Here is a 26650-nt window from a genome sequence, read left to right as displayed (position 1 = left end):
ACCTACCAAGTTGATTTGCCTGCCTAAGGTAAAGTCATCTCTGATGGAGGATCGTAGGAATCATCAGGTAGAGGGGTCCTTTCATTGGATTGGATGTCTCAGCTGTGGAATAGCCAATAGGGGGATGCAGCTTGATGGCCGAGGTCTCCAGGACTCTGAACAAATCCAAATCGTATTATGGGATATCATCTACTGTTAAATTCTGCTCTGTACTTGCAGTATTACTATTGCACTATTATATTTTATTGAGGATTACTTGTGTTCTGTTCTGTGTATTGTGTTGAATTTTACCCCGCTTTTTTTGACACCCACTGCATGCCCAACCTACCTGAAAAGGGGTCTCTCTTTTCAACCACCCTTCCCAAGGTTTCTTCCATTTTATTCCCTACAAGGGTTTTTTTGGGAGTTTTTCCTTGTCTTCTTAGAGAGTCAAGGCTGGGGAGCTGTCAAAAGGCAGCCATTGCGGCATTTCTTGTTTGATTTTGGGCTACACACAAATTAATTGTATTGTATTGTATTGTATTATGTTCTGCTATGTATTCCAGTTGAGCAAGTACAACAAAAGTTGTCCTGGACACGTCCATATTGTTTTTCCAAATGTTTTACTGGAACAAGGTGAACTTGGGTGTGATGTCCTTCCCAGCTCTGACATCCAATGTAAACGGTACACAGCATTAAATTATGACACCATTAATGACACCATTTTGTTTCTTTCTTAGACGCTGTTGTTTTGTAGGTTATTTGGCGTTTACGTGATATTTAACAGATGGTAATTACAAGTTTCTGGTGTGGAAATTCCTCTGATTTTAAGGTGAAATTTGTAAGCTACCTCTACTGACAGCCTGGCAAAAAATAGCTATGTTAATGTTACTTATTTATAGTGCTTTGTGGATGAAGAAACTTTAAGAAAACTTTGTGATACCATCAAACCGGTAACCCAGAATTTGGATGTAAGATGCAATCTGAGACTTACCCATCATGCAGATCCATTTGACTCTGTTTCCTCACCTTTTACTATGAGCTCAGTTCCTGCTCCAGATGACACCACCTGCTCCTTGTCTGGGTGAATTATTGTATATTTTTGGCAGTAATAGACCCCCGAGTCTTCAGACTTCACTGCGTCGATGGTGATCGAAGCCTCCCATTCCTTGTTGTTGTTCTTCCAGTGGACCCTGTTGCTGTTCTCTTTCCCATGCCCTAGTTTGGCAAGATCCACCCGAACTCGCTCTTGTTTGGTCTCCTTCATCCAGCGAACAAATCGTTGAGACGCAGATATTGTACAGAAAAGTGTCACTGAATCCCCAGGATTGACTGTCACCGATGCTGGCAACTGAATGATCTCAGCTAAGTGAGAAAACAACACGTTATGTTAGTTGCACGTATCCATCTGATTTAACAAAAAAAGAGTAAAGTGGAAAGCACACAGATGCAGCAATACATTTTAAGTGTTGATATGGACACCTAAGAAAAAGATGCACGTCAGAAAAAAAAAACAAATCAGTCAAAAGAAGAGTACATTTAACTTTTCAGAAAGCCCAAATTGCATTAATGCCTTTTCTTCTAATTACTCGGGAATTGGCTCCCTTACAGAAAATGTTTCAGGTTAGGAGGAGACACATCCTTAAACCCCTCGCCTGCAATACAACCAGCTACATCCAGGACAGCACTGACTTCTTAAAAAAACGGTCTGCTATAGGCTCCTTACCTGAGGGAACCTTACTGGCCACAATGGATGTTGAGGCATTTTACACAAACATCCCCCATGATGATGGCATATTGGCATGTGAAATGTACCTCAAACAACATGATTTACCCACAAAGCCAGTAACAGAAATGATAAAATTCACTCTGACACATAATCTATTCTCTTTTGGACAAGATTTCTACTTGCAACAAATGGGGACTGCAATGGGCTGTCGGTTTGCACCTCATTATGCAAACCTATTTATGGCAAAATTGGAGGAAGATTTCATGACAATGTGCATCTCAAAACCAATATTGTATCTCCGTTACATAGATGACATCTTCATAATCTGGACTGCCAGTGAGAAGGACTTCCTCCATTTTCATAATGAGTACAGGTGCTGGTCATAAAATTAGAATATCATGACAAAGTTGATTTATTTCAGTAATTCCATTCAAAAAGTGAAACTTGTATATTAGATTCATTCATTACACACAGACTGATGTATTTCAAATGTTTATTTCTTTTAATGTTGATGATTATAACTGACAACTAATGAAAGTCCCAAATTCAGTATCTCGGAAAATTAGAATATTAATTAAGACCAATGCAAAAAAAGGATTTTTAAAAATGTTGGCCAACTGAAAGGTATGAACATGAAAAGTATGAGCATGTACAGCACTCAATATTTAGTTGGGGCTCCTTTGGCCTGGATTACTGGATATTCTAATTTTATGACCAGCACCTGTATAATTCTTTTCACCCCAACATAAAGCAGAAGCTGAATTACTCAAATACAGAAGTCAGCTTCCTTGACACCACCATTCAACTGAAAGACAACACCCTTGTAACTTCTGTTTTTCACAAACCAACAGACAGACGGACCTACCTAAGAAGTGATAGCTTCTACCCCAAGCATATAAGGCGCTCCATTATTTTCAGCCAAGCAATACGGTACAATCGTATTTGTTCAGACCCGACAGACCGGGATAAACAACTGCAGGAGCTCAGACAAGATTTCATCAGACAAGGTTATACCCCCAAAGCAACAGACACTCAAATAAGAAGATCTACTGCCATACCCAGAGACAACCTTCTGGAATATAAAAACAAAGACAACAAGAACCGCATCCCGCTTGTTGTCACCTACAACCCGCATCTTGGAGCACTTCAGAAAATTATAGCCAATGCTAAACAATGACCAAACACTGAAAAATGTATTTCCTGAACCTCCCCTACTGGCATGCAGACAACCACCAAACCTTCAGTAACTAATTGTTCAAAGCTCCCTAAGTGAACCAACAGAAAATGGCACATCTCCCTGCCTACAGAAAAGATGTAAAACGTGTGCTTACATTTATAATACACACCATGTAGTTATACCACACTGTCGACTAGAATATTTCATAAAGGGATCATTTTCATGTAGATCATCTAATGTGGCCTACCTAATTCTCTGCATGAAATGTCCTGACACTGCACTCTATGTGGGAGAAACTGGACAAATACTCCGCCAGAGAATAAATTTATATAGGTTCCAAATTAAATATGGCAACACATATGTAGCCCACTTCAACAGCCATGAACACTGTGAGAGGGACTATAAAGTCACAGTGCTTATGGGCAACTTTAGAACACAGCAAGAGAGACAAGAATGGGAAGTTAAACTCATGCTAAAATTTAATACATTACAACATGGTTTGAATAGAGACATGGGTCTTATGGCCAGGTGTGAGGATTGTTTGCATCTCTCAGACTGACACTAACAACCTGAATACAGATCCACATTGTATTGGAAAACTCATCAGAAACTTCAAAAGACTTTGTTGGACAGTTATCTTATCCTTGACCATACATTGTTCTTCTCTCTTGTTAAATGAATCTTAACCTCAAAGAGTCTATTAATTTTTTACATTTAAGATGTCTCACTTAAAGGTTTTCCAATGTTGTTTCTTGTCCTAGTGTGTATATAAACACAGGGAACTCCAGTCTCTGTATTACATCTTGCATGAAGAAGGGTCCTGAGTTGCCTCGAAGGCTTGCATATTGTAATCTTTTTAGTTAGCCAATAACAGGTGTCATTCTGCTTGACTTTTCTCTAATTACTCAGAAATGATTTGCTGATTTATGAAACATATCACCTGTAGCAGTGTTTATTATGTTATAGACATAAACAAATATACATTGTGGTTATCTGAGGGAATGTCAGTCTCGACGAAATAAATTCTGGGGGCACCAACCCGACTGTTCCCATTTACTTCAAAACTGGAAAACAAAAAACAAAATCAAAATAGAACAAAACAGCAGCCTCCAGTTAACTTGGGGCCAAATAAGTTTGAAGGTTCTTCTCAAGTTATAGAGGAGCTCGGTCATGAAGTGACCCCACCTTCTGGGAGTGGGTTGGTGGGGGGGGGGGCAGGGTGTGCTTTAATGTATCGGGTAACATCACTGAAGTATAATGTAAAGCGATGACCTCCCCAATGGAGCAGAGCTATGGAGGTCCGCAGCTTAACTCAATTGGGGTTTTTGCTGTTTCGTGAACTGACAAATTAACATCATTGGCTGTTGTGATCATTTCCCAATAATGAGCAGAGAGTTGACTTCAAGTCAACACCAGTCAGCAGCACAGAAAAGAAAAAAGAAAATGAAAGCATGAAGAAGCAGCATATTCTGTACTTGTAGTGGTTAATAAAATTGAAGAAGATTCCGCTTAGGGGACCTGTTTGGCTACAGGTCTCATTGATTAACATTAGTGTTGATCGGCAAAATTTACTAAAGTGTTTTCTGAAACGAATATGCTGTGTTCACCGGTGACCTTGTTCATCAAATACTTTTCTGAGAATTTGCTTTATGGTCAGTATAGTCAAACCTTTATTGTTTCAGTGCCCCATGATGCATGACATCAAAGAGCTGTAGCAGCAATTCAACGACCTTTTAAGCATACCTAGTGTAAGATCTTTGCTTTGCGGGGTGGATCCCCAAACCTTTCACGTTGTTTTATGTATTCTTTTACAATGCACATCTGCTTTAACAAATTATCAATTTAAAAAAAAAAGTTGTAACCACTCAAGAAGTTTAGAAAGCTCAACCTGTTCAATTACTGGATATTATATTTCAACTCACCTTCTACAGTGACCCTTGTTCCTGGTCCTGACGCCAACAGCTCCTCTTTTTCATCGTCGAGCATGTTGTATTTCTCACAGTAATAAACCCCAGAGTCATCCACGGTCAAATCCGTTACAGTGATGGACAAGTCCCCTGTTACGCCATTGTGGGCCCAGCTTGCTCTTCCATCATTCAGCTTGTGTTTGGGAGGTATATCAGAAAAGAAGTGAACATGTCCCCGGCCAGTTTCTCGAAACCAGCGGACGGGACCTTCAGGTGTCTCGTTTGCCATGAGGCAGGTCAGAGTGATGGAGCTCTTCTCCACAACTGCAGGTGAAGGGTACTGAAGTATCGTCAATGGAGCTGAAAACAATGAGATGTTGTTCAGAATTGTCAGAGTGTTACTAAAGTATTCATTATTATATGCAGGTACACAGAGTAAGGTGTCCGCCAGAATGGAGGTGGCTGGGAAATGTTGTCCTTGTATGAATTTATGGTGTAGTCTACTGCCTGGATCTTGGATCCCATACCTTCTTTTCTGGTTAAGGCTACTCTGCCTTTCCTCCTCCCTTTTATCACCAGTATTATTAAGACATCTCTTTCTACTGGATTGGTTCCTTCCACCCATAAGATGGCTGTTGTTACACCTCTCCTTAAGAAATCTGGACTTGATCCTGATGACTTCATAGACTATTGTCTTATGAATGTCCTGCTGTGGATCATTTGATCTGTTTGAGGAATTTCAGTCTGGTTTCAATACAGAGACTGCACTGGTCAGGATGATCAATGATCTCCAGGTTGTGGTGGATTATGGTCTTGTATGATCTTTATAGACCTTATTGCTGTCTAATATAGTGCATCATGATATTCTTTTGTTTAGACTCGAGCATGAATTAAGCATTACTGGAAGTGCTCTTGCATGGTTCGAATCATACCTTAAGGATCGACAACAAATTATCACCATTGGTGGGTTTAGGTCTGACCAGTCTCATTTGTTTCATGGTGTCTCTCAGGGATCAGTTCTTAGCCCACCTCCCTACTGCTTTTTAATCAAATAATTGAAAACTTCTGCTATCTCTTGTTCTATGTGGAACTTCAACGCCTTTCCTTTGTATTTGCATGTGTGAACATCTCTTCAACGAGACTCACTCTCTCCAGCGCGTTCTGTAAAGTCTGCTTCTCAGACTCTCATTATTGTTATTCTATGCCAATGTAGCGGGGCTACATAATTAGTGTGTAAAATGTCAGTACTGAGTGCGTCTTGTTTCCATTGTCCCATTTGCTGTTTGTGTGTGTATCAGTAAATGCCGTCCCCCGATGATGGAAGAAGACCACAGCCTCAAACCTGGAAAACACCTGTTCATCATTAATCAATTACGGCCGTCACAGGACTATTTAAACCATCAAGAGAGAGAGAGGAGGAGAGAAGAGAGAGAGAAAAGAAAGGAGACCATTTTGTTTTCAACCACGTATCAACTTACTTGCTGTTTTGTCACATCGTGCCTTTTCACCAGTTTGCTTTTCATTTTGCCGGACTGTATTCCATCCTTCATCTGCAGAGACCCCGGGGTCGATTCGTCATCCACCATACGCCGAGGAATAACAGTGAGGTCGCTCCAATTGCCGGGAAAATCAAACAACGCATTTACCACTAGTTCAGTCTTCCGTATTCAGGACAGTTTTTATAACCGGACTCAAGTTCACAATCATTCAGTTTATCATTCATTTTTGTTATTCGTGTTGTGTGTTATATGTTACAGGGGCAAGGGAGGGTTTATTGTGTGTGTGTATATATATATATATATTTGGTGTTGCTTTGGTGGTGGAATATTTATATGTGTTTATTTTTCTATTTTGCATTTTGTCTTGTGGTTTCATTTAATACATTTAATCAGTTTATTTTTTACATCATCTGCTTTTTGCGTGCTTATATTTACATCGTCGATTGTGGGAGAAAAGTGTAATTTGTTAGAGGTACGGCTTGATAGTTAGATTCATTCTCAGTAAATAATCCAGGCCACAGGTCTTGGAGGTGTAGCTGCCGACTGGGTAAGGGGTCGGCCGTTACACATTTACTCCTCTTTGTGCATCTTACACTTGCACTTCCTCTTTCGATCGTGTCACCAAAGCTAAACTGACCAATCACACCAAAGCCAAACTGACCAATCAGATTGCTCAGAGGGTCTGGACACACATAGACATTAGTGTTTTATTATATAGTAGCTATGCTTTCTCTTGGCGCCATTATTAAAACAGTAGTGTCTACGGTTTCACAGTCATGCAGATGACGTACAGGTTTATTCACACATTGGATTTACACAAGCGTTACCTCCTGCTCAATTGGTTGCCTTTTCGTTGATATAAAGCATTGGTGTTCTGAAAACTTTCTGAGACGAAATAATGAAAAAACTGAGGGTTTCATTATTTCATTTCCAGGTACCGTAAGGATAATCGACAATTTTTCATCAGAAATTCCAGGCTTTATTGCCCCCTATCTGCACAGGTCAAAAATCTTGATGTTATTTTAGATCCCAATCTCTCCTTTGAACCCTCACTTTAATAATATGACAAATGTAAAGTTTTTCAGCTGCTGGTAGAGCGACTCTCCTGTTGCGGGGCCCAGATGGGAGAAGCAGGGGAGCCGCCAGGTAAAGAAGACACCGGGCTTTGTGTTTTTAAAGGACTGTTTCCAGCATTGTTTTAACCTCGTTGTTTTAAAGGATTGTTTTTTTTTTCTATTATTTTCAACCTCCACTCCTTCACTTATTTTATGGATTATTTATTTGAAGACTTATGGATGCACTGCACTTATTTATTTGAACATTTGTCTTGTGTTGTTGGTTGTTTTAAATAAAAGCACTCAGCACTTTTTTACACCATCCCCTTGCTCCAACTTTTATGCCTCACTGCCGTGCTCATCGGTAACATTACCGACGGCGTCGGGTTCAAGAGCTCCCTGAAGCTGCATGGGAGCGTGGAGCGAACCCACATCGTCACACACCTCTGTCAGCAAACACACCACCTCAACTTCAGAAGAGGCCATCCACCTGAAGTTAACTCTTTGAGGGCAGTTGTCGACTTTTGGGGTAGAGGAGGGTAATCAGCTGAGACAAAACTCGCCGTTACGTTTTAGTTCGACTCTCCTTGCTAGAAGGAAAGTTAGTTTTCGTTGATTTGACTTTGATTCCACGTGCGTGAGTGAGGTGTGAAGAGCCAGTAACCTCTAAAGTGGCATCGAGATCTGGTGAGAGACCAAAACGAATGCGCAAAGTGAAGTACTCTGTGGATGACGGTTTTGTGAATTATCACTGAATCAGACTACGATTTCGCTGCAAGTGATCTGGAGATCGAAAACGAAAGTGAGGTTACAGCATCAACTGATCGCAGTGCTGAACACGCTCGTGTGGCTGATACACTTACGATGACAAGAGGTACAAACTAAACTGTCACCACCGTGCAAAGACAGCCAGGCTGGCCTGCCGCGTATTCCTGCTGGCCATCAAGCTGCCCCACACAGCAGCTGCTGCTGGCAGAGATGCCAAAACAAGTGCAGCAGCAGACAATTTATGTGTGAAACCTTAGCTTTTTGTGCTTTGCAGAAAAGTGAAATTTTTGGAAAAAATATTCAGCCCTCAAAGAGTTAAGCCTGTGCAGGTCCAGCCAGTACTTGGATGGGAGACCATCTAGGAAAAGCTTGGCTTGCTACTGGAAGAGGTGTTGGTGAGGTCAGCAGAGAGCGCTTACCCTGTTGTCTGATTGTGGATCCCAATACCCCAGCATGCTGTAAAAATGGTGTCATCCTTCTGGTAAAGGGAGGTCCGCTGCTGATCAGCATCTGATTGGCATAAGCGAGAGAGTGAAACAGCGCAGGCTCATGGGAGAGAAGGCAGGCAGCATGGGAAGGAGTGTGCAGCCGACATTCGGGTGAGTCGGAAGCGGTTGCTCCAGCTGAGCTGTTACAAGGAGCGGGAGTGACTGGGAGTTTGCATGACCTGCCACAGGAGACCGAGAAAGCAGCGGCCTTGGGAGCAGAGGCCTAGCGTGAGCACCATGGCCGTTGGGGACCCGAGTCTCGGTCCAGCGAGAGAGCCAGTCTGTAGCCAAAAGGGACGGCAGGCAACCAGACCTGTGGAAAGTCAGCTGCACCTGTCGGTAAGGCGACTCCTCTGCTGCAAGGACCTACGGGATAAGCAGTGTTAAAAGAAGAAGGTCCCGGGCTTTTAGAAGGGACTGTACCATCCATCCATCCATCCATTTTCCAACCCGCTGAATCCGAACACAGGGTCACGGGGGTCTGCTGGAGCTAATCCCAGCCAACACAGGGCACAAGGCAGGAACCAATCCCGGGCAGGGTGCCAACCCACCGCAGGGGACTGTACCTGCCAGTGGATTTTAACCTTGCTTTGGAAAAGATTTGTTTTGATTTTAAGCTCTACGTTTTGCACCTATTTTTATTGGATTTATTTATTTATTGAATATTGTTATGCACTGCACTTTTGAGCACTTCTTTTGGATTGTTTTTAATAAAAGAAACTGAACACTTTTACACCTTCCCCTTGTTCCATGTGGTGTTTGTACGGCTCATCCCAGTTCTGACTAAAGAAGGAGTTCAAGAGGCTCCTAAATGAGAAGAGGGAGCAATGGAGCCGGACCTGCACCATCACAATCCTTTGGATGGAATGTTTACTGTATAATTAAACACCAAGGTGTGTGTGTGTGTGTGTGTGTGTCCGGTCTCTCAGAGTAATCTGATTGGTTACTTTGGCTTTGGTGATGCAAGTGAGAGACAAATAAGGAGAAGTAAAAGCTTAGGAGGCACCCTAAGAGTCGCCTTCAAAGACGGGAGGTATAAAAGCAGACAGGAGGTGCCTCAAAATGAGAAGCAGGCTTTATGGAAAATCATTGGAGACATTTGAGAAGGATACAGAGGTACAAATAAGGGCAAGAGATATCAAATATTTTTATATTTACTCTATCACCTGTTGTTGATGGGTAATTTGACTAGTTTAAAAGAAAACCTGTGCAAGAAGTTTCTGTTGTGCTGCACTGATAGTTTAAGAACATCTTACCTTCTACAATCAGATGAGTTCCAGTTCCTGAAGCCTTCAGCTCCTCTTTTCCTGTCTCCATCATTTCATACATTTGACAGTAGTACACCCCAGAATCCTCCTCTTTCAGATCGCTGATGTTTAGCGACCACACCATATACCCATCTTCCTTCATTAATCGAGCTCTGCCATCATTCAGTCGATGAAGTGGCGGGGTGGCCGAGTAGAAGTGACCCTTACTCTTGGCCGTTTCCCGGTACCACCGCATTTGGAAACCAGACAGATGATGTTTGACGGTGCATTGCAAAACTACGGACTCTTTCTCTACTGCTGTCACAAAAGGAGGGGACTGCACAATCTCCACAACAGTCTTGCCTGTGAAAAGAATAATAAAGTGGTCAGAGGTGGGTAGTAACGAGTTACATTTACTCCGTTACATTTACTTGAGTAACTTAGAAGTAACTACTTCTAAGAGTAGTTTTACTGCACCATACTTTTTACTTTTACTTGAGTACATTTGTGAAGAAGAAACGCTACTCTTACACTGCCACATTGGGCAACATACTAATTGTTACTTTTTTTCCATTATATTCGCTATATTTTTGCCAGAGAGAAGCCGCCAGTGGACCTACTGCATGACTGTTTCACCAATCAGACATAGCAACAATAATCACATGGTTCCGTTTCACCAATCAGACATAGCAACAATAATCACATGGCTCCGTTTCACCAATCAGACGTAGCAACAATAATCACATGGCTCCGTTTCACCAATCAGACATAGTAACAATAATCACATGCTCCGTTTCACCAATCAGACGTAGCAAAAGTAATCACATGGCTCCGTTTCACCAATCAGACGTAGCAACAATAATCACATGTCTCCGTTTCACCAATCAGACATAGCAATAATAATCACATGGCTCTGTTTCACCAATCAGACGTAGCAACAATAATCACATGGCTCCGTTTCACCAATCAGACGTAGCAACAGTAATCACATGGCTCCGTTTCACCAATCAGACGTAGCAACAGTAATCACAAGACTCCGTTTCACCAATCAGACGTAGCAACAATAATCACATGGCTCCGTTTCACCAATCAGACATAGCAACAATAATCACATGTCTCCGTTTCACCAATCAGACATAGCAATAATAATCACATGGCTCCGTTTCACCAATCAGATGTAGCAACAATAATCACATGGCTCCGTTTCACCCTCCGTTTCACCAATCAGACGTAGCAACAGTAATCACATGGCTCCGTTTCACCAATCAGACATAGCAACAGTAATCACATGGCTCCGTTTCACCAATCAGACGTAGCAACAGTAATCACATGGCTCCGTTTCACCAATCAGACGTAGCAACAATAATCACATGGCTCCGTTTCACCAATCAGACATAGCAACAATAATCACATGGCTCCGTTTCACCAATCAGACGTAGCAACAATAATCACAAGACTCTGTTTCACCAATCAGACATAGCAACAATAATCACATGCTCCGTTTCACCAATCAGACGTAGCAACAATAATCACATGGCTCCATTTCACCAATCAGACATAGCAACAATAATCACAAGACTCTGTTTCACCAATCAGACGTAGCAACAATAATCACATGGCTCCATTTCACCAATCAGACATAGCAACAATAATCACATGCTCCGTTTCACCAATCAGACGTAGCAACAATAATCACAAGACTCTGTTTCACCAATCAGACGTAGCAACAATAATCACAAGACTCCGTTTCACCAATCAGATGTAGCAACAATAATCACAAGACTCCGTTTCACCAATCAGACGTAGCAACAATAATCACATGGCTCCGTTTCACCAATCAGACGTAGCAACAATAATCACAAGACTCCGTTTCACCAATCAGATGTAGCAACAATAATCACAAGACTCCGTTTCACCAATCAGACGTAGCAACAATAATCACATGGCTCCGTTTCACCAATCAGACGTAGCAACAATAATCACAAGACTCCGTTTCACCAATCAGACGTAGCAACAATAATTACAAGACTCCGTTTCACCAATCAGATGTAGCAACAGTAATCACATGGCTCCGTTTCACCAATCAGACGTAGCAACAATAATCACATGGCTCCGTTTCACCAATCAGACGTAGCAACAATAATCACATGGCTCCGTTTCACCAATCAGACGTAGCAACAATAATCACATGGCTCCATTTCACCAATCAGACGTAGCAACAATAATCACATGGCTCCGTTTCACCAATCAGACGTAGCAACAATAATCACATGGCTCCATTTCACCAATCAGACGTAGCCATGCAGTCACATGACCACGCACAAACTGTGGCGGCATAGCGTCACAAACTCCTCAAAGACAGGGAAAGAAAGAATACATGAAAAATGAGAGCAAACTCCTGCTGAAGCTTAAGGCCGGATTTATACTTCACACGACGCGACGCATGCTGCAGCAGACAGTGAAATGTGCTGTTGAGTGTTAAGTATTGGACCCCTAATGGCTTGGAGACTGTATAATTGTTAACAATGCAATAAGGGGAATGAAAACAGGCATAAACAATCAAGCAATTGATCCTTTAGCTTGCTGACTGGTCTATAAGTGATTACTTTAGGAACATACAACTGAGAAATCAGTACAAGTGACTTATTAGGTGAAACCACGAAAACTGACAAAAATGAAGACAAAGGAACTTTCGAATGACTTGAGACGCACTGTGAGTAAGAAATTTAAAGATGGCAGTGGTGCCAAGAAGATTGCCAAGCTCCTTAGCCTCACTGTGTCCACTGTGAAGGCCATCATAGTGAAGTGGAAGACAACTGGAAGCATAGTGAACCGGCCTTTTAAAATAACAAAGAAAATGTCAACATCAAAACTAGTTGGAGAAGTCAGAGCAAATGCTAAGGTGACTCTCAGTGACCTGCAGCTGGAGTGGATGTGCACAAGACTACAATATCGAAGGTTTTGCACAGAGAGCTGCCAGAAAAAAAGCCACTACTAAAAAATGTCATCTGAAAGCTCGATTAGAATTTGCTAACAGACATCTTGACAAGACTCCTGCATTCTGGAGTCTGATGAGACCAAAATTGAACTTTTTGGCCTCAACACAAAGGCGTTTGTCTGGTGGATGGAAGGGACTGCCAATGATGCAGCAAACACCATACCTACCATCAAGCATGTTGGGGAGAGCATCATGCTTTGGGGCTGCTTCACCAGGACAGGCACTGGGTTCCTTGTCCGTACTGAAGGAAGAATGGATAGTAAGAGGTATATCCAGATTTTGGAAGAAAACCTTCAAACATCAGCCATGAAATTGGGATTCGGATGAATCTGCCACTGCCACTTTCAGTAGGACAACAACCTGAAACACCGTGCAAAAGTAACCAAAGCAGGGTTTGACAAAAAGAAGATCCAGGTTTTGCAGTGGCCCAGCCGGAGTCCAGATCTGAATCATGTGGAGTGATCTCAAAATTGCAGTTCACAAATGAAAGCCTTCAAACTTTTCCCAGTTGGAGAAGTTCTGCAAGGAAGAATGGAGAAGAAATGGCCTCCGTCCAAGTGTGCTAAACTTGTAGATGGCTATCCAAAGCGATTACAAGCTGTTATTGGGTAAGGGTGCTGCTACCATGACTGGGTATCATGTGAAGGGGTCCATTACTTTTTCATCAGCATTTTTCACAACGTGGCTGTCAATTTGCATTTGTTTAGTTCACCAAGCTCAAAATGCTTCAAAATATGTACACAGAGAAATAAAAGATCACTGTGATATTCTGATACTTTGTGATTTTTATGGGCTGTAATGATGTAAGATGGAAATACGGTGGCTTTCCAGAGGGGGTTGAATACTTTTTCAACCCACTGTATCTTAACTCTTTGAGGGCTGAATATTTTTTCCAAAAAACTCAGTTTTCTGAAAAGCACACAATGCAATAGATAGATAGATAGATAGATAGATAGATAGATAGATAGATAGATAGATAGATAGATAGATAGATAGATAGATAGATAGATAGATAGATAGATAGATAGATAGATAGATAGATATGAATGGCACTATATGATAGATAGATAGATAGATAGATAGATAGATAGATAGATAGATAGATAGATAGATAGATAGATAGATAGATAGATAGATAGATAGATAGATAGATAGATAGATAGATAGATAGATAGATAGATAGATAGATAGATAGATAGATAGATAGATCTGTAGGTATTTTCTACCGATAGACAAAATGGTGAAAAGTATACCAAAAGAAGAGAGAGTGGTAGCACGTTGGTGAAGAGAACAGTGGTGATGAGGAGGCGATGGGCAGGTATGGTGTTAGGGAGAGAAACGATGAAGGGCAGATGGGAGAGAAGAGGAATGAGAGTCGGTAGGAGTAAGAAGGGGTACATGTGAGTGAATGAGAGGGAAGGAGTTGGAAGGAGCAGAGGTGGTGAAGGTGGACAAATTTAAATCCTTGGGTTGAAAAGTCCAAACCAACGGAGGGTGCAGCAGAAAGGTAAAGAAGACAGTGCAGGCAGGGTGGACTGGGTGGAGAATAGTGACAGGAGAGATTTGTGATAGAAGAGCACTTGCAAGAGTGAAAGGGAAGGTCCATAAAATGACAGTGAGACCAACTATGCTGTATGGTGTGGAGACGGTGGCACTGACGAAAAGACAAGAGGCAGAGCCTGAAGTGGCAGAGCTGGAGATGCTACAATTTTTACTCAGAGTAACGATGGTAGACAGGATTAGAAACAACGTATATTAGAGGGGACAACACAGGTGCGACAGTTTGGTGACCAAGTGAGAGACACTAGATTGAGATGGTTTGGGCAGGTGCAGAGAAGAGATGAGGGGTACATCAGGAAAAGAATGTTAAGGCTGGAAGTACCAGGTAAGAGGAAAAGAGGAAGGCCAAAGAGGAGGTTTATGGATGTGGTGAGGGAGAACATGAAGGCAGTAGAGGTGGCAGAAAATGGGGATAGATGGAGACAGATGATCTGTTGTGGTGACCCCAAAATGGGAACAGCCAAAAGAAGAAGATAGATAGATAGATAGATAGATAGATAGATAGATAGATAGATAGATAGATAGATAGATAGATAGATAGATAGATAGATAGATAGATAGATAGATAGATAGATAGATAGATAGATAGATAGATAGATAGATAGATAGATAGATAGATAGATAGATAGATAGATAGATAGATAGATAGATAGATAGATAGATACTTTATTAATCCCAAGGGGAAATTCCCATACTCCAGCAGCAGCATACTGATACAAAAAACAATATTAAATTAAAGAGTGATAACAATGCAGGTAAAAACAGACAATAACTTTGTATAATGTTAACGTTTACCCAACCCACCACCCGCATAGTTTGGGGGAGGAACGATCTCCTCAGTCTGTCAGTGGAGCAGGACGGTGACAGCAGTCTGTCGCTGAAGCTGCTCCTCTGTCTGGAGATGATCCTGTTCAGCATTTCTGGTAGCAGTGGCTGCGCAGGGGCAGCTTGATGGACAGCAGGAATGCACGGTGGGCCGGCTACCTCTCTGCCTTCCTACAGCAGGTGGGCGATGGTGGCAGTCGTAGTGTGCCGCAATATGGTTTGTACCTCTTGTCATCATAAGTGGTGGCCCTCCTATACAAACGCTGCTGTAAGCATATCAGCTACACAAACATGTTCAGCACCACGTTCAGCTGGGGACCAATAGGCTGATGCTGGTACAGTCACTTTCATTTTTGATATCCATCTCTAGATCACTTGCATCAAACTCAGTGTCCGAAAAATCAGAGTCTGATTCAGTGATAATACAGAAAATGTCCATGGAGTATTTTGCTTTGAACATTTGTTTTAGTCTCGCCAGATGCTGATGCCATTTTAAAGGCTGTTTGCTCTTCACTTCTCATGCACACGCAGGGAATCGAGGTCAAATTAACAAAGCTACGTAACTTTCCTTCAAGCAAAGAGATTCAAACTAAAGAAAGGATGAGTTTTGTATCAGATTACAGCTGATTACCATCCTCTACCCCTGAATTTTGACAAAAGTCAACATCAGCCTTGAAAGAGTTAATTCAGCCATTTTGGAGGCAGACAGTTTATCGTTATAATGGGGACTTCGCGTCTAGTCAAGAGAGAGAGAGATACATCTGGGCTCAATAAGATTAGCGATTTGGTAAAGTAAAAGTGCGCACATCACAAAGAGTAAGCTTGGTGGACAAAGAATGGGATGCTACCTAACTGATGACTTTACATCAGTAGACTACAACAGATTTGCATTATCATCGGGGACCTCAAAACCTCACAAATACTGGTGTAGCCTACCAACTCATCTGAATGGAAGAGCGTTTAGGAATGAAGCCAGGAAGCACTACTTTAGGCAAATAGTTGGTGGAATCTGAAACAAACTACCGAGACATGGAGTTGAAGCAGAAACCTTGAGAACCTTTAAGAAGGATCTGGATGATCCTGTCAGCTGGGGTTTATGCCCAGCTGGAACACCTGGTAGGGACTGGGAGAGAGACTACACCAGAGGGCAGCCGCCCTGACCTGTATAGGGGCCACAGGAACCGAGCATGGAAGCTCAACCGTATTGGGGCCCGTGGTCACCACAAGGGGGCACCCGGAGGATTGATGACCCCTGGATGTCAGCGCTTCCACCGGAAGGTCGTCAAGGATCACCTGGAGCAGATCCGGGTGATTATAAAAGAGGCCGCCTTTCTCCACTCGAGAGGCGGAGTCGGGAGGAAGGAGACGGAGGTTGTGTGTGGAGGAGTAAGGGTGGCAGAAAGAGAAGAAAGAAGAAGGGACCGAGTTGGCTGATTTAGGCATTGTGGTAGTGTTTATATAATTTAGATTAATAAATAGTGTGTGTTTGGGACATTCGCTGTCTGTCTGTGTCCGGGGGCTGACCTTATCACACAGCAAATCAAGGAAGCTTGATGGACTGAATGGTCTCCTGAACGCTTTTCAAATTTCTTATATTCTTAATGAGTCTGACCAAATAAACCGTTCATATTGTAGCAAGTTCAGCACCGGACTTCAGATATTTGACTCAAAATGGGACTCCATTCTTCCCACCACAGCAGTGAAAAAGTAAAATGTACGGATGACTTGGCTGTTCACTACATACGAACAGTGACTGAGATAGCTTTGGAAATTAACAGTCTTGAAGGATTTGAAAAATTAAATATTGTACGTGAGTCAAGACCTGCAAGTGAGCTAAACAGCTGAGCCACTGAAGACCCCCTATACAAATAGCATGTATGGGGTATTTCTGTTCAGAGATGACTGTGAAATTTCTTACACTGGTCTTCTTCTTCTTCTTCTTCTTTCAGCTGCTCCTGTTAGGGGTTGCCACAGTCATCTTGTTCTGTCACACTCATCACCTGCATGTCCTCTCTCACCACATTCATAAACCTCCTCTTAGGCCTTCCTCTTGTCCTCTTCCCTGGCAGCTCTATCCTTAGCACCCTTCTCCCAATATACTCAGCATCTCTCCTCTGCACATGTCCAAACTAACGCAATCTTACACTGGTATTGCATTTAAATGCTCAATAGTGTCAACATTTTAACATCTCCATCGATTTTTGCATTTTCTGTTTATCTTGCTGATTTGTAAGAAAGCTGATCAAAATGACATTGGTAAAGACTACATGCTGGCATTCTTACAGACATCAGCATCACACACGTGCGCATGGGAGGCAGCTAAAGGGCTCAAATAGTGACAATTCCATGTCTGACCAGGGGGTGACAGAGTGTACTGACTTTTTCTCTCAATCCTCTACAGAACATTTGTGGGAAATTCCACAGGGTTCTGGTGCCCCACAGTGACATCACTTCCGATTCTGGCGCCCATGATGACATCACTTCCTGCCCAGACCTTTAAAGCCGGCCACCTTTGCCACATGTCATCAGCTCTGTTTTTTTGTACATTGAACCAGACACAACTCTTCCAAAAAAATAACCGTTTTGCAGCCAGGGCATAATACAAAGGGTGGATACCCCAAACCTTTTTTATGTCTCCTGTCCTGTATAGCTAACTAGGATGGAGTGGTGGCTCTGAGGCTAGGGATCTGTGCCAGCACTCGTTAGGTTGCTGGTTCAAATTCCATAAACGCCTTCTCTACTCTGTAGGGTGCTTGAGCAAGACCCTTAACCTGCAATTACTCTGTCCTGGGTATGATGTTAATCTCCATCTAGCCCTGCGAGCAGGTCCTTCAACTTACAGGGAAAACTTGGGGGTTGGTGGGAGGATTGGCACACCAGCCACTGTAATAAAACTGCCCACTGTTCCAATGTAGTGCTGAGGGGTAACCCACTACACTCGGGTCCCAATCTAGATGGGTCATCATGTGGTGGGTGTGACAAAGCACTATCAGCTCATGCTCCCAACCTCCCCCTCATAAAAACACTGAACACCAGTGTGGAAGAAATAAATTGGAAGCATATTAAAGAAAGTAATTTTGTCCTCAACTAAGACCTCTTTGAGTCAGAAACCAAGCAGGAGGAAGCTTATTCATGTGTCTTTTAATTTCTCTTCATGAAGAGGGATGCCCCCATTACAGCAGTCTACTAAAGGACAGTACCCTGAGCAGAGGTACAGAGACACATACCCATAGACAACTGAACTTACATAACAGTGCTGAGTTAAGGCTTACATATCACCTGACATTTACTCTGATTGGTTCGTTAGTGTGAGGGAAGATTATTAGATTATTTGGGCAAACAGCAAGTCAGCATAATAATAATAATAATAATAATAATAATAATAATAATAATAAGAAGAAGAAGAAGAAGAAGAAGAAGAAGAAGAAGAAGAAGAAGAAGAAGAAGAAGAAGATGATTTTATTTATTTAATGCCTTTAACACAGGGGTCCCCAACTCCGGTCCTGGAGGGCCCCAGTTGCTGCAGGTTTTCATTCTAACCCTTTTCTTAATTGGTGACCTGTTTTTGCTGCTAATTAACTCCTTTTACATTCCTTTGACTTATTTTATATATATTTTATTTTCCATATCTCGTCATCCTCTAGGAACTATTTTTGAGGAACTTTAATGTTTCCTTTCACTCTTATACTGATGACACGTAGGTTTATATTCCTCTGTGTAATTCTGCAGTGAGGGTTACGTTAGGAAGGGTAGATCAACATGCGGACAACAATACATGCCGGATCGGTCGAGTCCCAGGTTAACAACGACTGCCAACAGTACTGTTAGCCAACAGGGTGCTGGTGGATATTGGGCTACTGTTGGATGAAGAAGGAGAAGAAGAGTGGGGAGAGACATGTCCGGAGGAAAGAGGAGAGGAGGAAGGTAAAGAGAGTGGAACTGAGGGTAAGAATTTTGTATGTTGGCAGTCACGAGGAAAAATGGAAGGCCTAAGAGAAGGTCTATGGATATGGTGATAGAAGACATGCAGGTGGTGGGTGTGACAGAGCAAGATGGAGACAACAGGAACTTATGGAAAAGGATGATCCACTGTGGCATCCCATAATGGGAAGAAGAAGAAGAAGAAGAAGAAGAAGAAGAAGAAGAAGAAGAAGAAGAAGAAGAAGAAGAAGAAGAAGAAGAAGATTTTATTTATTTAATGCCTTTAACACAGGGGTCCCCAACTCCGGTCCTGTAGGGCCGCAGTGGCTGCAGGGTTTCATTCTAACCCTTTTCTTAATTGGTGACCTGTTTTTGCTGCTAATTAACTCCTTTTACATTCCTTTGACTTGACTTGTTTTTTAAGGTTTGTTCCTCTGAATTGTTTCATTTATTTCCTTAAATGGCACCCAAACAGAAGTGAAACTTGAGGTGAGTGAGCCAACAGATGACCAGCTAAGTCAGGGCCTCAAACTCCAACCAATTTCACTCCAACTAGTTGCTTCATTAGGCGCCGAGTCTCATCATTAATTAAACCCATTCTTTAATTCCATGGCTTGTTGCTGCTCTCATTGTGTAATAGCAGACATTTCTGAAATTGTTAATTTTCTCTTTTCTAAGAGCAGATCAACATTCCTGAGACCTTCATTTTTCTTTATTTTCAGGTTAGCTGGTCATGTGGCAGCTTGTTTTGTGTCTCATTATTGTTTTGGCTGCTAATTAAGGAAAAAGAAACAATTAAGGGATCTAAGTCTTCAAGAGCAAGTCAAATTAAAATACTAAAGAAGTTAGTTAGCAGTCAAAACAGGTCACTAATTAATGAAAAGGGTCAGAATGAAAACCTGCAGCCACTGCGGCACCCCAGGACCAGAGCTGGAGACCCCTGCTTTAACCTAACAAATTCGCTTTTCTTGGCTGTATGCTCCACAGCAATAAAAAAATCATTAGTGATCCAGGAGTGTGTTGATTGCTACAATTCACAGGCATTGTCATAATTAGATTAATTTTTAAATAACTAAAACCTAAAAAAAGGACAATGTAACTAAATAGTAAAAATTGCTTTAGAGTACCCAACCTGAGGAAAGTCTGCAGAGCAGCAGAACGGTGACCGTCAGGGCTAAAATTCCAGCCTTAGCCATTGCCAGTGTACTTAGAGCACTTCTGATGGTCTGCAAGAATAAAAAGAATGTTTGTAAAATGAGATGTCCGGGTGTTGAAATGTTCACTTCAGCACAGGTCAGTCTGCTTGATTTATTTCAGCCGTAGGTCACAACTACAACTTTGTTCCAGTTACCCTGTGTAAAGCAAGCAAACGTGTCATTGTTTGTAACATTTAGCAAAAGGGAACACTAAAAAGATTCTTCTGAAAAATGCAAAGTATAATCCAAACATTTATTTAGATATAACACATCTTTATACGGTTAAATAGCACGGGACGCAGAGGCCACTGCACTAATCCAAGATGGATCATCAGTCTGCTGCCTAGAAGAAATGGATATGAATTCCTTTCAAATAATAGACACGCTCTTCTAAATCTGAAAGTACCAAACCACTGAGGACATTTTCTCACCATTTGATGTTAGTCTTCTGGGTGAACCTTGGGACTGTGGGGTGGGGGTGTCCATGTCAGCAGCGAAAGAGTAAACGGTCACTTCTTTATATGGCAATTGGGACTCTGCTCCGTTGGGCCCTTGAGCAAGACCCTTAACCTGCAATTGCTGACTGCTTTGAGTAGTGAGAAAAGTGCTATATAAATGCAAATAATTATTAATTATTATTATTATAGCACATTAAAACTTGGGAAATTCAAGTTATCAATTGATGCTATGGGTTTGGGGGGGGGGGGGGGGTGTTAAAGGGGGAACCAAGTGGACCACAGGGAGAAAAAGAGACAAAAAGGAGACATGAGATACAACTGAGGTAAAAGGGATCAAAGTAGAAGATTTGGTTTGAAGAGCACAGTATATTTTGTGAGAGCTCCTTCTCGTTTTCTTTTAATCTCTTTCAAGACTTCATATTTGTTATCAGACTGACGCCCTTATCCACATGACTTACAATGTCTGAGATATGATTGGTTACATGTCAATCGGAGCAGAGGCAGATGAAGTGACTTCTTGTGGTCACACGCTGGTGTCAGCAGTGGGATTTTAAACCCACGACTTCAGTCAGGGTTTGAAGTCCAAAGTCTCAATGCCAGTGCTACTCTGCCTGCCTCTTTTCTGATGATTGTGATCTATTTGGGGCACAGCAATATAAATTAGAGCAATGAACAGTGTTAATCAGAAACAAGGACTACAGTTTTGTAATCTGAGTAAAGCGTTTTATTACCACAAATGGCTGTCCATACATTTCACCGGAAATTACTGAGCACACAATGCTAATACTTTGAAATTACAAAAAAAAATCATCAAGATGCTGCTTGGAGAATGTGAGCCCATCGTGTGACTTTGCTACGAGGAGACCCTTGTGAGAGAATGGGGTAAAGGATTCAGGAGAAGAATCTGACAAGCACGAGAAGAAAGACCAGGGGCATGCGTAGAATTCGCACTATAACATGACGTAAGCACAAAAGCGGAAATGTGCCTACGCACAAAAAAATCCAGATGCATAAATCTGTGCGAACACCAGTTCTTCCGCTCCATAAATCCCGGTCAGCGTGAAAAGTAACACACGTGCATGCGCCTTCTTTCCTGCCCCAACTCCTCCCAGAATTACACCTCTTTGAATATGCAAATCAATATAAATAGCCCTTAAGATCAGCCTTCTGTGAAAAGACAATGGCAAAAGCACGGGGGAAAATAGAAGAATTTCAGCGAATACCAAGTGGAGGCAAAGAAAAAACGTACTATTTGTTGGTTTAAACAGTGGTATAAACAACAAAAGGAAGTTGATCGAGTGACAGAGTGTTGGAGAAACTCGAAAGCTCAAGTTCACAAAGTCGCACAGTGCTGAAATAAAAAAGATGTCACATATCAAAGTCGCTGTGAAAAGCCGAATCGTAGCCCACAGTCTGAGTGTCATATGAAAGCTTATTAGGGTACAGAGAAAACAAATAGGCACACAGAGAGAAAAAAGCACGAAATGTCAACTTTAATCTTGATATTTCCACTTTAATCACGTAGCTTATTATATCACAAACTTCATCTTAAAATCGTTTAATTTACTAGTTTCTCAAATCTCATCGTAACTAAAGTAGTACGTTAAGCACTATGTGCTTTTGGGCTTTGGGACACAGAATCCATTGCATTTGTGATATTACAGCTCTCTGAATAATTAAAATACTGAGATGTATACGTGATATCATTTTCATGATGATAGGAGTTAAAGCATGTTATTAAACATGGGAACACGGTGGCGCAGTGATTGTTCATGTCTCACGCAAGAGGCTTGCTGTGCCATGCGCGACCTTCGATGAAATACTTTATTGTAGCAGTACTGTCTCTTTCAAATGTACTAATTTCCAATTCCTGTCCTTCCTTTTCTTTCTCCAATCGCCACACAATCAGCTCTGTAATAGACGGTAAGCCATCGGTAAGCTCAGAACGCCGATTCTTCAAAATTTTTAAGGAACATTTTAATTATTCTATCCATCCAGTGTAGCGCCAGCCACAGCAAGAATACAGTGCAAGGCAGGAACAATCCGTGAACTGAGCGCCAGCTCCTCGCTAGCGCTGTGACACCGTGTAGTTAAAGTTAAAGTTTTATCTGTATAATATAATAAACATATTTTGCTGCATTTCATCTTAAAAATGATATCGTCATTATATGTAAATACGCGCTTTATAAAGTGGATCAAGTTGTGCATTATTATAACTGTATTGCAAGTTTACAGTGAGGTGATTGTACTTATAAGTCCAAACAGTTCTACAAGGAGCACTTGATGGACTGATTGAGTGCGTTTACAGTTCTTGGCATGAAACTGTTTGTGAACCGCGAGCTCAGTACAGAAACAGCTCTGAAGCATTTGCTGTATGAGAACAGTTCAATAGACAGCATGGCTGAGGCAGCGTGTGCTTGATGCTGTATATCGATAATTCTCTTTCCGATCAGCTGCTGTACAGCTGTGATTCACACTCAGATACAGTGATATAAATACTCTGAGTGGTGCAATGAGAGTAATATGGAAAAAGATGATCCGCTGTGGCAACACCTAACGGGAGCAGCTGACAGAAGAAGAAGAAGGTGCAGTGAGAGTAACAACGCTAAAGCAGTTATGGTATTTGGAATAATATGACCATTCTATGGACCATTATACTGTATTGTTACTGGTTAATTACAATCAGATGCATTAAACTAATAAACAATATGCGGTTAATTTCAGTGTATTTACAGTATAAAGCCGTGTCAGGGATGTGGACCTAAAAAAGAAAGGGTAACCACACAGGAACAGTAGCACCGCTTTGACGCTGGGTGCCGCCAGTGTGCAAAACCGAGCGTAGAACTTACGTACTCCAGGGTATGAGGTACCGTGGAAAAATGCGTGGCTTTACGCCAAGTTTAGGTTTTATACATCACGATTTGAACGTGGAAACGGGAGGACGCAACATTTTTGTGCGTATGCACTATTTATACATGAGGCCCCAGGTCGCGATTTTCTTTCTTTCTGATCTCATTGCTGTCGAGGAGAAACCAAAAAGATATAAAGAAGATCTCTTGTTTGGGTTAGCAATTTCACATATTTAATTCTGCTTCATTCTGTCTTTGATTGGAAGCACATGAATGCCATGGCAGTAATTTAACGTGTTTATTTTTTGATTTGACGGACTGTGTTAATCCTTGAGAGGACACTGTCTTTTCATGTGATCAGGGTGCCGTGCTCAAATGTCCAACGTGTTTTGTCAGTAGTCCTGTATTTACAGGGAGTGTAAGGCGCTTCATTTTAAAGATATTCAGTGTCTCTACATTGATTCATATTGTGCTAAAATTAATTCATAAAACAAGGTGTGTCACAGCTTTGAATGAAGGATATTACATGAGTTAAACCACAGGTGTCAAACTCCAGGCCTGGGGGACCGCAGTAGCTGCTGGTTTTCATTCTAACCCTTTTCCTAATCAGTGACCAGTTTTCACTGCTAATTAACTCCTTTTCCCTTCATTCTAATAGCTCTGTTCTTAAGGTTTCAGTCCTCTGAATTGATTCTTTTCTTCATTAAATGGCAGCCAAACAGACACGAGACGTGAAACGAGCCAGCAGATGACCAGCTAAACTGGGATCTTCGCACTCCAACCAGTTTCTTAATGAGAAGCCGATTCTTGCTGTTAATTAAGGCCGTTATTTAATTCCATGGCCTGTCGCTGCTCTCGTTCTGCCACAGCAGACATTTCCAAAAATCTTGATTTTTCTGTTTTTCCTAAGAACTCTGTCGAGATGTTTTGGTGACCTGAGAGATCCACCTTACCGAGACCTTCACCTTTCTTTATTTTCAGATATTGTGTGCTGGGCACAGGTGAGCTGGTCACGTGGCATCTTGTTTTGTGTCTCATTATTGTTTGGCTGCTAATTAAAGAAAAAGAGACAACTAAGGGGCCTGAGTCGAGTTAATTAAAACTAAAGCAAAGGAAGTTAATTAGTAGGAAAATCTGGTCTCATCTCATCTCTGTTTGGCTGTCATTTAATGAAGAAAAGAATTAACTCAGAGGACTGGAGCCTTAAGAACAGGACTATTGAAATGAAAGGAAAAGGAGTTAATTAGCAGTGAAAACTGGTCACTGATTAGGAAAAGGGTTACAATGAAAACCTGCAGCCACTGCGGCACTCCAGGCCCGGAGTTCAACACCCCTGAAGTAAACAATTGATATGCCACAAATTGTGTGTCTGTGCCAGTCAAAGGCCTTCTGATGATGCCCACTGTGTAAGGTGCTGCTTCCAATGAGGCAGTCTGGGGAGACTGAAGAAGTGGCTGATGGTGATTCCTGCACATGCGCCCGTCCATTTTCTAAACGTAATGTTGTGGGGACGCTGGTGCCTAACCCAGCAATCCTAAGATGCAAGGAAGCAGTAATCCCTGGACAGGATGCTAGTCCGTCGCTGGGTGAAGACCCTCGCACTTCAGGGAGCTAGTTTAGTATGGCCAGTGCGCCTGACCTGCATGTCTTCGGACTGTGGAAGGAAATAAACACAGACACAGGGAGAACATGCAAGGGAGCACCTGGGGACTTGAACCCGATTCTCCTTCTTGAGAGGCAGTAGTGCCACCTCTCTCTGTACATATTTTAGAAATAAAAAATGAACGCACAGTGATTCAAGAGGGTGATCATTCCTTCTTTAGTTGATTTTTTGTATTCTATTCTTATTAACACCACAATTAAGTTTAGCAGACAAACAAAAACAAAACCCACCTTAAAGTAGCGCAACATCAACAACACTCAACATAGCCATTCAGACATTTTTTAAACATAAAATGCAACAATGAAACCCCAAAGCTCTGAAACTCACCAACTGCCAGGAAACACCCACCAGTTTCGGGGTCTGAACAAATCCCTTTTGGTGTCGCCGTCTGTCTCACCAAAACGCCTCGGCTGTGCTGCTCGAGTGAGTGCTGCTCACCAGCTTCTGGGATTGTGCCTTTGCAATGCATTCTGGGTGCTAAGGGTACAACTTTTAACCTGAAAATATTGATCCTCTTTCCTGTAAGTCACACATATTTACCGTCGAGATTTGGCAGATGCACCAGTGTGTCTGTTACACAGTTGTAAGTTAATTTTCAACTTAGATGTCTCCTTTATATAAAGAGAGTCCAGCGAGGTGCTGGTCACCTGTAAAGTCACAATGATAGAAGCAGACGTCTCCATTAAATCTTTTGCGATCTTCAAAAAGCATAAGCTCACATGTGAAATGACGATTTGTGTTGTGGAAAATACTGCAAAAATACCAGGGGTAGAACAGAACAGGGGCAGCATGTTGGCACAGTGGGTAGCGCTGCAGCCACACTGATCTGGTTTCAGGGCTGGAATCCTGCCTCTGGTTATTGTCCCACAGTATGGCTGCATGCAGTCTTCAGTTTTCCTTCCACATCCTCAAACACTTGCAGGCTTGGATTCTGGATAAGTCTAAATGGACTGAGTGGGAGCGCAACTGGGATCTGCCCAGGGCTGTTTGGGACCTGATGTTGTTAGGAAAGGCTCCAACTACCTGCGACTCCGAATTGGATTCCATGTGTTTGGAAATGTACGATAGTATAATATAATATAATATAATATAATATAATATAATATAATATAATATAATATAATATAATATAATATAATATAATATAATATAATATAAGTGGGCGGCACGGTGGCGCAGTGGGTAGCGCTGCTGCCTCGCAGTTGGGAGACCTGGGGACCTGGGTTCGCTTCCCAGGTCCTCCCTGCGTGGAGTTTGCATGTTCTCCCCGTGTCTGCGTGGGTTTCCTCCCACAGTCCAAAGACATGCAGGTTAGGTGGATCGGCGATTCT

At 42.0% G+C, this 26650-nt stretch overlaps 1 protein-coding gene across 2 annotated transcripts in view; it reads right to left on the bottom strand.

The window, feature by feature from the left end:
* Positions 1 to 25817, bottom strand: part of LOC114659630 (plasma protease C1 inhibitor-like) — a 58595-nt gene extending 32778 nt beyond the window's left edge. The window contains exons 1-5 of one of the 2 annotated variants that reach the window (XM_051932548.1): positions 25668 to 25817; positions 20286 to 20379; positions 9859 to 10212; positions 4808 to 5152; positions 1009 to 1344 (exon numbers count right to left, since the gene is read on the bottom strand). In XM_051932548.1, the coding sequence (XP_051788508.1) occupies positions 1009 to 1344; positions 4808 to 5152; positions 9859 to 10212; positions 20286 to 20349 (1099 nt within the window). In that variant the 5' untranslated portion in view covers positions 20350 to 20379; positions 25668 to 25817. Of the gene's footprint in view, positions 1 to 1008; positions 1345 to 4807; positions 5153 to 9858; positions 10213 to 20285; positions 20380 to 25646 lie in introns of both variants that reach the window. The other variant, XM_028812213.2, reaches the window with a different exon arrangement.
* Between the last annotated feature and the right edge of the window lie 833 nt (positions 25818 to 26650).

This window comes from Erpetoichthys calabaricus, chromosome 10, assembly GCF_900747795.2.
Source record: "Erpetoichthys calabaricus chromosome 10, fErpCal1.3, whole genome shotgun sequence".
NCBI classification, from domain to species: domain Eukaryota; kingdom Metazoa; phylum Chordata; class Cladistia; order Polypteriformes; family Polypteridae; genus Erpetoichthys; species Erpetoichthys calabaricus.
This window is presented reverse-complemented; position numbering and strand designations above follow the sequence as displayed.